We start from the raw sequence: 16019 nt of genomic DNA, 5'->3' as shown, positions 1-16019 counted from the left end.
TCTTGGTCTCTGTCTCTTATACACATCTAGATGTGTATAAGAGACAGGACACACGTTGTGTGTTGTAAAAATAAGCAGCGGTATCTTGTGACATACTCGTACTCAGTTATGCAATGTCCTACTCAATGTTAGGGCTGTTGCTAAACATCCCTTGCTTACCCACAGATTTAGCATTACACACATTTTTACCATAAAAAAACGAAGATTAACTATGTCACCACTTGTAGCGTATTTTTTCAATGTCATCGGTTATAGCTACTTCACATGTATGTGGGTGTGTGTGTGTGTGTGTATGTGTGTGTGTGTGTGTGTATGTATACAGTAGTTCGAAATTGTTTTTCAGGAGAAACAATTTACCGTAGTGAAGGCAGTGATCAAAGTTCTCAAACCGCTCATAAATCATCCTCAATCATACGCAAAAGCTAATATTGGCCGTGAATACACCATGAAGAAAAGGACGAACGTATCAAGGTACATTATACGGATGTAATAACAATGGTACTTTTGTCTAAACGCATATGCTTTGAAATATCTAGTCTATAAGTAGGTGTTTGTATCTTGACATCACCTCGCTGATTAAAAAGGGTATCTTCTTGTTTTTTTGATAGAGTTTCGGTTATGTAGATGTGATACAGTGTTGATTAATTTGATAATACGTTAGGGGGAAAATGAAAAAAAAATTAAATGAGATAAACTTTGTGAAGGAAGATGTATGAATTCGGTGATTAAAAAGAGGATTTGTTTTTATGTAGATGAGTTTACGAAATCATGTACAGTTGCGGTAACTTTGATACATAGTCATAAAGTAACCCAATAAAAATTAGGGAAAAAATATATAATTATATTATATATTATGTATTTAATTACATTTCTTCTGTGTATTAATCAATCGAAAACATTTTGCTGTAATTCTTAGCGAACGCCCTTTGAAAAACCAGCAGTTACAAACTTTGAGGCCTATATGGGAGTTCTTCCAATAGTGCCTAGTCGTCTCTTAACTTTTGGTTAAATGTAAATCAGTGACCGTAAGTCTATTCCTTTGTAAAGTCGTACTGAATCAAAACGAGCGTGTTGGCATGTAAGCAGGGGTGAATACAATTATACATATGCATAAAAATGTGATTCAAAATAACATGTAATATGTAAAATAATGGTAAAATTATAATGTAACCATGGATATAATATTCATATTCAAGCAACCAAGTACATTGCTTTAGTTGACTTCACAAAAAAATGGAGAATGGTTTTGCAAAATCAACATTTTTTGTACTCTTTCAGGGGAGGAAGAGGGTACCGATGAAAGTATTGTTTGTTCACATTTGTCTGCAAGGAGGTCTGTATTTTCATCTTCATGTTTACCTCAAATAATTAGTTATACATTGATAGATTATCAGAAAACTCTAAGGATGACCATTCAGGATATACTCATCTGTTATAATGATTATTGTCAACACGCATTATCATCTTATATATCTCACCGAGTAAACATAGCCGACCTGGGGGGTTTTTCCAAATTATGCTAACAATCATAATGTTTTTCCGTTGCTTATCAACCAATATATTTTTACAGCCACTGATCAGTGAAGTTCGTGCTTCGCGCTTATTCACACCGATGTGACAATGGACACAAATATTTTTAATTGTAACACATTGTCTAAAAAACATAATACAGTAACTCTCTTAATATAGGCCCTACTGTGTTTAATGAGCGCGCTGTGGTTTACGATGTGTATGTGTTTATATTTTTGCGAAACTTTTAATAATTTTTCCCAAACCATGCTGTACGCATAGAGGTAGGCCCTATTTTACATTTTGCGCTATATAAATTGAAAATTATTATTACCCACTATATGTCACGTGACCAGTAATAGCTGAAGTCGATTCGGTCTATTGGCCTGTTGAGGAAGCGTTGTGTAGTAAATCGGGTACATGGCATAATAATCAGAATATTTGACCTTCCGTCAACCGGGAAACCTACCTACATTCTACCAAAATACAAAATCACACAGTGTTTATTGGTTATTATCCAAACTAAGCCTACCGGTACGGTATATGAAGAAGATATGGCCACTCATTTAAGTGTGATATAGATTTAATGCCTATTTGTTTGTATTTATATGCCAGGTACATTTCCTGTTAACCCTTCGTCTGTTTCGATTTGTTTCCCATTATACCATACTTTTGTATGAGGTGACGTAATGTACATTTATAGCGCACAATGTACAATTGCTATCTAGTAGTATCTTTAAAATAGTTATTCGGTAAAATCCCGTAACACGGTAGTGATTTATTGCGCTTTTGCTATCATATTACTGTAGGCATTTTTAATGAAATGATGTAAATTATATAAATGAAATAGGGAACAACTGTATGCAAACAAAAATATATTGTAAAGATCGAAACCGTCACGTACGCGTGTCTAATACCAGGCAATTATTTTGAACCTTTGTTGTTGGTAACAATGGACTTATTCTTCAAGGCTGTAAACTCCAAAAAACGTAAGTTCGGGGTTTAGGTTCACGTGGTAGTCATTCTTCGAGACCCGGATTGAGATTTCGTCATTTTTTTCCAGTTTGAAAACGCCGCCGTGGTATTTACTGGTAAAGTCACGGTACGGAACTGCACTTTTCATAATCGGTTTCTCATTTCGACACGTCTCGTGAAGCTATGGTAAAACAAAGCAAAATTATTGAGACATTTTAAAATGGTTTCACTAACATGTTGTGGGATAGTACGCTACCAAGACGCAATAATAAAAAAGCATTTTGAAACAATATAGGCCTACAACTAAAAAAATTAAAAAGAAACTAATTTTGAATTAGAAACAAAAAATTTCAGAATATATAATGAATTCATCATGTGGCATGATTAATAGCAATTAAATTGACCTTTCCGGAGCGTCAATCAAACTTAACAGCTGGCCAATCAAAACAGTGACAGGAATAAACGCGGACGACGACAGTAGGACGTAGAACGTAATGACGTCACTAAAAGTCATCTGCGCACGCGAGAACGTTAAGATCACCAATTTGGCCACAGAGAACTAGGACGTCAGGTAGGACGGTTACGCATGAGTGATTCCGTTCTAGCGTCGCGTCGTCGCACACACCGAAAGCTCCCTACTGTCGTTTTGTGGGACCTTAGCAACGGTGTACGGTAAGAATGGCCCCGTAAAAAATGGCCCAGGAAAAAATGACCCCGGAAAAAATGGCCCTAGTAAAAATGGCCAGGGTAAAAATGGCCCCAATGACAGGTAGGTAAAAATGGTCATTCTTACCTACATTCCCCTAGCAACAATGGCGGGAAGGTTAATATTTTTGAAACGTGTTTACTGTATATGGAAAAATGTGATGTGTTGGTTTGTCTGTTGGTCTGTTTAATAATATAGCCGATCAAAATTTACTTGCCATTGCGTTGTCATAATTCACATCAATTAATCTTGTCAATACCGTAATATTTTGTAGTTTAAATAATTTAGTCTGGTAGGCCTATTCGTTTTGTGAAACCATGGACCTATTATAATAATTAAATCTTTTTAATAGGTCCATGATGAGACTGATCAGAAATACGTTTTATTAAACAGTCGTCACATAGGCCTAATGCTTTGTACATTGTTAAATAATCAGTTAGTCATCTCATCATCATCATCATCACCACCATCATCGTCGCCGCTACAAAAACCACTACCACCACCAATCACATTCAAGTACACCACCCGGTGATTAGATTAGTGAAGGTATAGATGCCTACATAATTTTAAAATACTGTATGTGAATCAATTGTCATCCTTTCATGTTACTGGTCCCAGCGGGAGCGTACGTGTGTCTTAGCCTATGTCCTATTTACTGCCTAACTGTAGTTTACTAATAAAGTAAAGTGGGATTCGGTTATCAGGAAATGTGTGGATGTGTTGTGTATTTTTTTTATGACTTTTGTGCAGTAATGAGGTACTTAAGATGATATATGACCCATGATGCACCTCTACCGAATTTACCCTTTCCGTATCTTTAATTGCCAGATCATAACCTAGTGTATTTTCCCCCGAGAGGGCATAAAAAACCAATGTGATGTTGTGTGGCTCTGTTTCCTTTTTTGGTGGGGGAGGGGTTGAGACAACAGGCCTCGGTATTGTACAAGGCGCCAGAGTTCTAAGAGCATTTAACATTTCAATATCCTTGAAAATGAATGAGTGTGTATACGCAAGTTTAACCACTTGCTCTGTTTTGTGAGTTGTTCTTAATCGCTCTTATTAATTTCTAAATGATTCGTTGCTCCGCCCATTTGGTATTTCCAACAATATACAATTATACTGTTTTGGTATGATTGAAGTTGCCTTGACCTGTATCTAACTTTTGAATTTAGCGAGACAAAAAAAATCCAGATAAAATAGCCTAGTACGCTAAGCGCCGTCACGACTGATTGCAGTTTGAGTGTAAATCAAGGCCATGTCTATAGGCTTAAAATGCGGTAGACGACTTGGTAGGCCTATTTCATGTGGGCCGGATTTATTCCTTTCTGATATTTCCATTTCAAGCAGCAGATGGGCCTACAAATCTTCCCAGAAAAACGCAAAACGTCATAACATTCACGAACCATGTGGTGGCGCCAGGATTTGTCCGCCGACGGGGTCCAAGGTCCCTTACGGGGGTGGGGGGGGGGTGGATCCCAGACGAAAAAAAGTGGGCATGGTCGGGAATCGCTCAAAATCTCTTGAAAGAGGTGCGAAGCCCCGAAAAATATGAAAATTTAGGAATTTCAAAGGCTTACAGTATTTAATCGATTTTGGAGTCATACTAAATATGTAGATAATATTTTAGATGAATTGTCTTTGATACTAAGCCAACAGTAAAATTTCTTTACCACTACAGTTTCGAACAACTTCGTTGATCTTTGTCAGGTGCTGGCGCGGCGGCGCCACCCCTGTCACGACTCACGAACACAGTGAACGCTAACGTTATGCAAGAAAATGAGGTTAGAGAAACTTCAGCAATGTTATATAATAGGAAATCACGTTGTATAAATACGCAATGGTTCTATAAAAAAAATGTACACGAACTGTTAAGCTTTGTCTACACTATCAAATTTTATGTGACAGAAAATGTGATGTCCCCATATATGGGCACGATGTGGTCATATCACATATCATCAAACTGTATCAAAAAAAGTTGAACGTGTTCTATCAAATTTTATGTGACCCTTTTTTTAGAAATGAAATTTGATAGTGTAGAAAAAGATTAACGTTAACGTAAAACTCACCATTGGCTCATGATTTGAAGCCGCTGTGATGTTTGTAGGTTCAGAAGTAGGCCTATTCTGTTCTGTATAAAAGTAAATTTGGCTGTAGACAAAATACATCCCCGCGTATTCTATCTTAATGCAGCCTCGGCTGAACAAAGTACGGTTAGCTGATTGCACATGCCAGCCCGTCATGTGACCTAGATAATCAGGAAAATAGTTCATATTAATTTTAGGCATTGAATTCAAATCTTCGTGGCAGCAATCACCACTTATTGTATGGTATACGAGTGTATTTTAATTATTAATTAAATCTAATATTACAATAATAGGCGCGGCCTGTAAATATAGGAGTAAAATATGTAAGTTTGCTTGGAAATAATTTTTTTTTATCCGTAAATGTAAATAAAGAGATTTTCATTAATTGATTATGACAAGACGTACAGTTTTAATTGTTAATTAAATCTAATATTACAATAATAGGCACGGCCTGTAAATATAGGAGTGAAATATGTAAGTTTGCTTAGAAATAATTTTTTCTTATCCGTAAATGTAAATAACGAGATTTTCATTAATTGATTATGACAAGACGTACAGTTTCATATTGATCAATATTATTGAAATTAAATATTAAACGTATGCTCCACTAAAAACTAAAACGGTTAATAATTTAAAAACGGTCGTAAATAATTATACCAACATTTTTTTACAAAAACCAATAATTTATTTTTGGTGATATAGGCCTAACCATGATGGTCAATGGTCGTATATTTATATAGCGCCTTCCACAGAAAACCGTCTCAAGGCGCTATAACTACTATTATAAGTCAATCGTGACGTCATCACTACAGCTCACAATGTTATTTGCCTATTCCCCACCGTCCACTAATTTTTAAATTAGTGGACGCTTGGCTTGATTTTTTTCTAGGTTCGTGTGCAAAAAAAAATCCTCATTTTTTGTGTCACCGCGAAAACATCGTGCACCGCGATAAAAATTGAATTGTAATTCAAAATTACCTTCGTAAAACAAGGTTAATTAGAACCCGAAGAAAGTTACTTTAAATTCAATATTTAGTATGAACAATTAAGCAATTCCTTGAATCAATGAACCCTAATCTAAAGAAACTGAACGTTTTAATAGGAATATTCTCGACTTATTTTAAAGACTCAAGGAACGAAATTAGATGTAGAGCCGCCGAGGCCTCCTCCTACTACTAACAGTATGAAATCATCCCACGATTTTTACCTGTCTGCACCGAACAAAAAGTTAAAGACAGTGACCGTATTCTTCTCTCAAATGCTTTGAAAAATGTATATTTATTTGACGAATGTGAAAAATTACAAACAAGTTCTTCTAACACAATACAAATTACAAAATAACCTAGGGCCTAGGCCTAGTTATTCGTCGTATCCGTAGAGTAGGCCTACTGTCAATGTGTAGTTACGCATAGGCGCTGCCTCTGCAGGAGCACAGATCAACCGATGACTGGTACAAATCAGTTGGTTATAAAAACTAACATGACTTATAAAGCAATTAGTAGAACATGCATCGTACACTAGCGGAAAATGATTATACTTAGGTTAGATTTACTGCATTCAGAAATTTCGTTCAAGCCTTGCAGGCCTCAGGAAATTTTTTAAGCATTAATTCTAACCTTCGTATAACAATTTTCCAATAGTGTAATGCGGAGCTCTACTAATTGCTTATTTAGGTACTGACACTAGTTTAGTATGGGGCGCCAAAAGGGCAATTTTCAAACACAGGCACAATCGATTTTCGAGCTTTATTTGAAAATTTGCCTTTCGGAAATTTGGCGTTCCATAGTCTTGAAGGAAGACAACAACAGAATGTAAGAATGAGCTATTGGGATGTGACGTGGGTCAGTTGTATCAACGGCTTCGTCTAATATTGGAATTTTTAAACCAATGACCTAGTCGTTCGTCGGACGACAGTGGATCCTGTCTGACCGGGGGGGGGGGGTCCCCTTCCAACGCTGATAGAACCAATGATCTATGGATCAACATACACTGCTTGCTAAAGATCGAGACAAGTGGAGAGATTTGACAAAACGTGCGATGATGGGTATTCGTTCATCCTTAGATTTCTCTGTAATCGTTTGTACTTTGTATGTTTATAATAAATATCTTCAATCAACCTAAGGCCCCATAAAAAAAATTATTACGGTAGCTTATCACCCGCTTCCTCATCACTTTTGGGAACATTTTTTTTTTATTTTTTTTTTTATTTTTCAATTAACATAAATTTTTTATTTCAAACGGTCCTTTTTCCATCTTTTTTCACTTGAAAAGCTCAGGGTTTCTTGCAAATATGCTTACTGGTGCAACAAAAACATATTTTTTAAATATAAATTTGATTCCATTCTTATGACTTTTTATATATGTGTCCCTAACCATTAATTTACTTGTGATCATCGGTAAAATTGGGGCGGGATTAACAAAAAAAAAAAAAAACCTCCCTTCCTCATCAGTTTTATTCTTTGATAGGGTGATAAACTAATAATTTTTTTTTTGGGGGGGGGGGCCTAATGGGCGTCGATGAGTGGGAGGGACATCATATCAATTGTCCAGCCTCTCCTAATATTTCGCCATTGAAAATTATTACGGTCTGTCTCTTATACACATCTAGATGTGTATAAGAGACAGTGTCTGCACCGAACAAACAGTTAAAGACAGTGACTGTATTCTTCTCTCAAATGCTTTGAAAAATGTATATTTATTTGACGAATGTGAAAAATTACAAACAAGTTCTTCTAACACAATAAAAATTACAAAATAACATATGGCCTAGGCCTAGTTATTCATCGTATCCGTAGAGTAGGCCTACTGTCAATGTGTAGTTACGCATAGGCGCTGCCTCTGCAGGAGCACAGATCAACCGATGACTGGTACAAATCAGTTGGTTATAAAAACTAACATGACTTATAAAGCAATTAGTAGAACATGCATCGTACACTAGCGGAAAATGATTATACTTAGGTTAGATTTACTGCATTCAGAAATTTCGTTCAAGCCTTGCAGGCCTCAGGAAATTTTTTAAGCATTAATTCTAACCTTCGTATAACAATTTTCCAATAGTGTAATGCGGAGCTCTACTAATTGCTTATTTAGGTACTGACACTAGTTTAGTATGGGGCGCCAAAAGGGCAATTTTCAAACACAGGCACAATCTATTTTCGAGCTTTATTTGAAAATTTGCCTTTCGGAAATTTGGCGTTCCATAGTCTTGAAGAAAGACAACAACAGAATGTAAGAATGAGCTATTGGGATGTGACGTGGGTCAGTTGTATCAACGACTTCGTCTAATATTGGAAGTTCAACACTGTATATTGGCCTAAGTGCTCCCAATAATTATGCAGTAAGAAATAGAATTAATCCCGAAAGCGTCCTAGAAAAAATATCCGCGTGACCCTAACCAGCGGTGGCGCCAGAGATTTGAAGACGAGGTGTCCGACGTGTTCGACGGAGGAGTCCGAACCAAGGGTTCGACGGAGCCTCCGCCGAAGGCCCGGAATAAAAAAAAAAAAAAAAAAAAAAAAAACAATCCCTGGTAGTTTTCATGGGGAGAGTTTTTATGGCTCATTATGCTCCAAACTGTGCATTTTTTATGACCACAATATTAGGGATTGGCAATCAAAATAAAGTTATTTGGATAGGAAACTTACATTTTTCTTAAACCAATGACCTAGTCGTTCGTCGGACGACAGTGGATCCTGTCTGAGTCTCTTATACACATCTAGATGTGTATAAGAGACAGCCACCACCCTAACCCCGAGCCTAACTCTTATTTTGAGTCCATGGGCCCATTTGAGCACCAAACTATAAGTCTGTTGTCTTCTATGTTTAAACGAAAACGACATGGTTGGGTAATTATTTAGATAGAACCAATGATCTATGGATCAACATACACTGCTTGCTAAAGATCGAGACAAGTGGAGAGATTTGACAAAACGTGCGATGATGGGTATTCGTTCATCCTTAGTTTTCTCTGTAATCGTTTGTACTTTGTATGTTTATAATAAATATCTTCAATCAATCTAAGGCCCCATAAAAAAAATTATTAGCTTATCACCCGCTTCCTCATCACTTTTGGGAAAAATCAGATTTTTTTTTTTCAATCAACATATATTTTTTATTTCAAACGGTCCTTTTTCCATCTTTTTTCACTTGAAAAACTCAGGGTTTCTTGCAAATATGCTTACTGGTACAACAAAAACATATTTTTTAAATATAAATTTGATTCCATTCTTATGACTTTTTATATATGTGTCCCTAACCATTGATTTACTTGTGATAGTAAAAAAAAAAAAAAAAAAAAAAAAAACCTCCCTTCCTCATCAGTTTTTATTCTTTGATAGGGTGATAAACTAATAATTTTTTATGGGGCCTAATGGGCGTCGATGAGTGGGAGGGACATTATATCAATTGTCCAGCCTCTCCTAATATTTCGCCATTGATTACATATTTAATTGAAACAGTTTATGATGGATATTCTGAAAACGTTGTGGTTCTGTTTCCCGTAGTGGAGCGGGAAAGGCGCCAGAGCCCCTGGACCCAACCGGGGCGGCTCTAGGCGCCTCCGCCCCCAAGCCAATGCTATCTTTTTCTTCGATTCATCCTCCACCAACTTTCAAGCACTAATCGAAGCATTTGAATCAATCAATGATAAAACAATCGATGCTTACAATAACAATCACAATATGTTGCACTCAGGCTATTACCCCCGACTGTAATTTAATATCAACACAGTACTGTAATGTGTTTTCCTTTGATAAGGCCCTAATGGTATAGGTTAACGTGGTGCAAAATAATATAATAGTTAGTACGTGATACAACGTATTCAGGTGAATTGGTTGCTCCAGGTACCCAACAAACCCGGCAATCAAATTGTGATGATAGTCCTACTTGACCTTTTACCTTGGAAATCATGAACTTGCAATGTTTTGTCTCACGTTTTACCAAAGAGTATAGAACTGCATACTCTTTGGTTATACACATTGTGATTTGGTTAAATATCGTGAACATAAACAATCATAAAGGCATGGGACGATATGAGGCTATGAGACGGACATGGTACATCACTAGAGGTGTATCCAGTGGCGGATCCGGGGGAGGGGTTCAGGGGGTTCGGACGAACCGCACCCCCTCTCTGTGAAGAAACGTAACAAAATACACTGGGTCCTGGCTTACAAAAGGTATGCTAAACTACCTAGGCATAGGTTGGCAGATTGGACAAGGTTAGCCCAACTAGCCTTCAATTAAACTAAAAATTAAAAACACTGTTTTTGATTCGACGATGTATAATTTATGTACGAAAGTGTGTTCATTGATTGTTGGAATATAATATGTTGATAATGTCTTTGATTTTTTTTCTCTATGTATAGGCTTAAGAATGAGATAAAATTACCTGACCTTTTTCAAGAGGGAGAAAACCTTGAATGTTTAAGAGACATTAAAAGACACCTCAGAAGTCGGGAAAGCTCATTTCCCTCCATCTAGGAATCAACATTTTCCCGGGGGAGGACCCCGGACCCCCTTTCTTTTTGGGTTTTTTAGAAACATTTTGAACCCCCTCTTTCAAATCTTAGATCCGCCCCTGGTACTTGTATGATTAAGTCTCTGTTCCTATGAAACATGGGCGTCAATTGGGGACAGGGGGACACGTCCCAAACTTTTCAAAGTAGGAGAAACATCATATCAATTGTCCTCCTCCCCCCTCCCACCTTTTCACCAATCTTCTATGTTAAAACCCCACTTTTCAAAGCAAGTGGAATGAACAACAATTACGAATGACTGTCATGAATTTTGTCTATCACTTGTGCTCTGTTCAAAGTGTGGTGCGTATCTCCGGACCAATACTAAGTAAAACTGAGTAAAAACGTAATTGTTAATTTGTACATTTCAAACCATCTCAGTAACTACTTCATTGATTTTATGGGTGCAACGTACTGTACGTTGTTAAAATTGGAAACGTGTAAACAAAGTAGGCGAACATTTTTATAAATTCAAAAGTGCACAATTTGTGCTATAAACGATTTATTCCTTTTGTATAGTATTAAGGCCCGTGTTAAATATTATCTGCATACATAGATTCCTGTTTTTCCTAATTTAAAAAAAAATTATAGTTAGTCAATTGAATTTTATAAAGCCGTTATTGAACAATAATTATACAGCCTTTGACACGGATAGGTCTGTCTATTTCGACTTATTTAAGTAGTACCACAAGTTTACGAACTCCGATGTTACCGTACTTGACGCAATCTCGCCATGACATCATGATGATAAATAAAGTAAATCACCTTTTATGTTTGTGAAAAAAAATGAATGCTAACTAATGTTTTATGCTTTTCCTCCTTAGTCCTGTTTAATCGTAAGTTAGACGGTAGTATTTCCACTAACAATTCTAGTGTAGTCGTAATTACTACAGTACTTGCACAAAGGTGAAATTGAAAAAAAAAGAAGAAAATGAAAAACTCTTGATTGAAGTACTGTACATGGAAAGAGACTATTGAATTTGAGTAACTGTTTTAAGTTTATCCATGAAGGAACATGGTTTATCATATGTTTTCACTAGCTAATCAGTAGATAATGGGTTGGGCACCCCTCTATTTCGAATTTCTGGATCCACCACTGTATATTAAAAATGTAGTGTGGAAACAAATTTGAATTGCATTCCTTAAAATTAATTAGATACGACTTATAAAATGCTATATACGCCAGTGCTTCAGGGGTTTCCTCTTATACACATCTAGATGTGTATAAGAGACAGGGTTTTCTCCCTCTTGAAAAAGGTCAGGGGGGTTATATAGCAGGCCGGAGAGGCAATTATATTTTTTTAATCATGGGTAACTCATCTATGAGCTTGTTTACTTTAATTTAATCACGCAATATGTAAAAGTAAAGAGTTTGTTAAATCTGGTTAAATCGTTGCATTGTCTTGGTCGAAACTGCTCCGCATCGACCACTGTGGCAGTCCCTTGAACCCTACCCCCGTGCGGTGCTGCCACTGATTTTGTTTGTAAAAAGATGATTCTAGACTAATGTTGCTGATTAAATAATTCTAACAGTCTAAAAAAATCAGAAACCAGTAGGCATAATTTATTATTGGGCACGAAATTATTTATTTTACATTTTGTTTGTGGTAATTTCAATTTCTACATAACACACACATTTAGTGTTATAAACACGGCGGACCAGAGCACGACCAGCGTATTGAGAGTATGTTTACTTTCGCTATATAAGAATGAACTATGTATTTTTATTATTATTATTATTATTATTATTATTATTATTATTATTATTATTATTATTATTATTATTATTATTATTATTATTTATTTATTATCATTTATTATAATTATTAATTATTATTATTTATTTATTATTATTATTATTATTATTATTATTATTATTATTATTAATTATTATTATTATTATTATTATTATTATTATTATTATTATTATTATTATAGACCACTTACCAAACATCGGATTATTTGCTTTCACTGTACCATTCGTTCCTGAAACGTGCGCATAGGCGAAACTCCGGTGTCCACTGCTGTGATCCGTATCATCCTTCGGCTCGATTGCTCCTATAGCCTACAAACAGTATTGTAAAACAGTGAGACGATTGGTAATAGTTGGCTAAGTGATTGGCTAAATTCAAGTTAGCTTAATCCTGCGCTCGTTACAGTAAGCTAAGGCCCTATAACAAAAAAAATATCTAGGCTAGAAAAAGTGATGAGGGAGTGAAGCTTTTAATTTTTTTCTGAAGCCAAATATCACTTTTGGGTTGTTGCCGGTGCATTGATATTAAAAGTAAAACATGATTAAGATAATACAAACAATATCTACTTGCTATTTACTAAACAAATGGGGTGGGGGAAAACATTTTTTTTGTAAAAAAAAAAATAATAAATAAATAAATAAATAAAAAATTTCAAAAACAATTTTTTCCCATATTTTTTTTCCCCATTTTTTTTATATTACAATACCATATAAAACATGCGCGCGAGGATGATAAACTAATAAAACAAATTATTGGGCATAACCAAGATGATGATTTCCTTGCCATTTCATAATAATAATTATAATAATATGTCTTTATATAGTAGGCCTATTTATGCGTATTTTATATAGGACTATAGTGAAATTCAATTAAAGAATTTCAGTTTCGCAGACACCATTAGTAATGACATTATTTTCCACTATTTTTTGTTACTGATGCAAACATTGTGAGTGGCCAGTGTTTCAGAAAAACATTCTCCGTTTTCGTCCTCGTCATAATGTATTTTCTATTTCTAATTTCAAACCAAAAATAATAAAAACTTATAAATATTATTAATTATACAGACCAAATGTATTATCTACAGCCTATATTTAAGTATAATAAAAACGCACTAACGTACCTCCTTAATTAAGGATATTACTTGTTCACGGTCGTGTGCACAGCACTGCAAAATTGATGAACTTCCATTTTCGTCGTAAGTTTTAAAATCTTCTATTTTGTCCCCTTGTTTTGCCTTTCCAGACGAGCATACACAATTTTCGTCGTCGCGTGGTGCGTCTTCAGTGTTCGTAGACGCTCTTAACTTGGCTCCCGAAGCCTCGAACTCGGCTTTCAGTTCAGATAACTGTCTCTGTAAATCGCCGTTTTTTAGCTCCAGTCTATAAAAAAAACCTCCAGCTATAGCTGCAAGCACAACTATCAGTACAGCAATTACTGCAATCCATGTGCAGTGTTTTGTTTCCTCGGGCGGGAGGAAAAAGGATGGTTCTGAAATTCTTCTTACAGATTCCCTCTTTAGGAATGGCGTCTGCGATGTAGTTACGCTTGAGGATCGCCTGTAGCCGGGTGGCCCGCCTGCTACCTGTATTGGGTGGCCGTTTTCCAAAAATACGTCATCGGACACGTTTTGTGTTGGTGTTATTGAATCTTCCATAATGTCTGTAGCAGCATATTCTGGATCAAAAATCGGACGTCTTACCGTGGTGTGATAATCTCAATAATGACAGAAGTTACCCAACCTTCGGATGTTTATTACAGCATGTTTCGTCTTTTGATATTAATCAGAAATTTCCAAAGAGACAGTGGCCTATTGCAAGAATAGGAAAAGTTCACCGAATATCAGATGTAATACCGCCAGGTTTTGTCAATAGAGAACAACTTCAGGTGTCACCTTCCGGGATGGGTTTGTCGAAGGTGGCTATAATTTTACTTTAGTCAGGAGGTAAGCCTATAACAAATTCCTAATAGGCCTATAGAAAGTAAAAACAAAACAGTAATATTTAAATGTCACACATTAAAAATATAAATTAGGATTAGGCTCAATGATTAACCGTTCCAATGTTTCACATCTGGAAAAACAATATCGCTAGCATACGTCCGAAAGCACTGTAAGCCATAGTTTCGGATTTCTTATAAGAACATTTATATTGCCACATATACGGCATAAGCTAGGCCGTACTTTCTTAAAGTAACAATTGACCAATCAGATTCGAACAGGGCCTACAACACACGTGGGCGTATTGTGGGCTAACCACAATGTCCAAAAGAGCGGGAATTAGCGAAACGGTTTATTATTTAATATTCATTCACATTTCGAATGTTTGGTTCAAACAGTATATATTTAAAGTTATAATAACGTTATAGCTTCGTGTTCAAAAGAATGTGTTGTACCATAAATAAGTATTATAAAATAGTTTGAAAATAAATAACTTTGTGTTAAAATAACCAAAACGTTCACAATGCCGGACGTTAATAACGTTTATTTCAACACTTTTAATTTATTTATTTATTTATTTGAACATACACCTTTGAATCGGTGGCACTCAATATCAATTGGTGCGTTCGTACAAACAAAAACAAAAAAAAAACAAAAAAAAAAACAAAAACAAAAAAAAAAGGGGGAAATTTAACAAACAAAATGAATAACAATCGACTGTAAATAATATTACAAAATTAAAGAAAGGTAGAAAAATAACATATGAAATTAAATGAGATAACATTTCACTTCGCATTTCATACTCAGAAATATTTACAGGTCAACTGTAAAGTAAATGCTTAAAATAATTAACCTACAAAATATAAAATCTAAAGATGAAAAAGTCTTACAACAAAAAGATAATACCAAGGTAGACCTACAAAATTTAATATGGCTTAATTATCACTTGTAGTTTTTTATGTTACGTTATTCTCCATCCTGATTATTTTTCAAAAAGCTCTATAAAATAGTCTACATCCGTTGAGTTTCATAATGCTTTGGTTAACCATAACACCTCATGTAATAAACATCGAAATCTGGAAATTCCCCTACACTATTTACACGGAAAAAAAATCCAGTTCGTACTAAACAATTTCCTGTAATCCAGGGCACCCGTTTACCCAGTGAGTGGCATATGACGTCAGAAGACAGTCTGAACTCGCGTCAGACTGTCTACACACCAATAAGCAGCTTTTGATTTGGACGCGTCGGTGCAGCCATGAAGAAAATAGAACAGTTTCTCTATGGTGCAACGTTCTACGACGGGCAGTGGAGCGTGAAACCGTACTGCGCATGCTCCCCGCGTCGCCCATTTCGAAAGCTCGCAAAAAGCTAATTTTGTGCAGTGTATCAATAAGTAAAGCGAAGTGTTTTTTTTCTACATTACTGTATGCAGTTAAATATCTGAAATTCATTTTCAACAGAAACATAATGCCTATACACAATATTTTACACGATTTCAAGTGGACTAAAGTTTTTTAACAATAATAGAAGACATACATG

At 35.6% G+C, this 16019-nt stretch overlaps 1 protein-coding gene across 1 annotated transcript in view; it reads right to left on the bottom strand.

Moving 5' to 3' along the window:
* Positions 1-836: 836 nt before the first annotated feature.
* Positions 837-16019, bottom strand: part of LOC117101350 — a 16099-nt gene continuing 916 nt past the window's right edge. The window contains exons 2-5 of the mRNA XM_033241323.1: positions 13662-14511; positions 12735-12852; positions 5257-5435; positions 837-2665 (exon numbers count right to left, since the gene is read on the bottom strand). Coding sequence (XP_033097214.1) covers positions 2468-2665; positions 5257-5435; positions 12735-12852; positions 13662-14195 — 1029 coding nt within the window. The 5' untranslated portion in view covers positions 14196-14511 and the 3' untranslated portion in view covers positions 837-2467. The remainder of the gene's footprint in view (positions 2666-5256; positions 5436-12734; positions 12853-13661; positions 14512-16019) is intronic.

The sequence above is a fragment of the Anneissia japonica genome, unplaced genomic scaffold (genome assembly GCF_011630105.1).
Source record: "Anneissia japonica isolate Jap-2015-1 unplaced genomic scaffold, ASM1163010v1 scaffold2293_len299155_cov175, whole genome shotgun sequence".
NCBI lineage: Eukaryota > Metazoa > Echinodermata > Crinoidea > Comatulida > Comatulidae > Anneissia > Anneissia japonica.
Note: the sequence above shows the minus strand (reverse complement) of the source record. Positions and strands in the feature narration are given on the sequence as shown.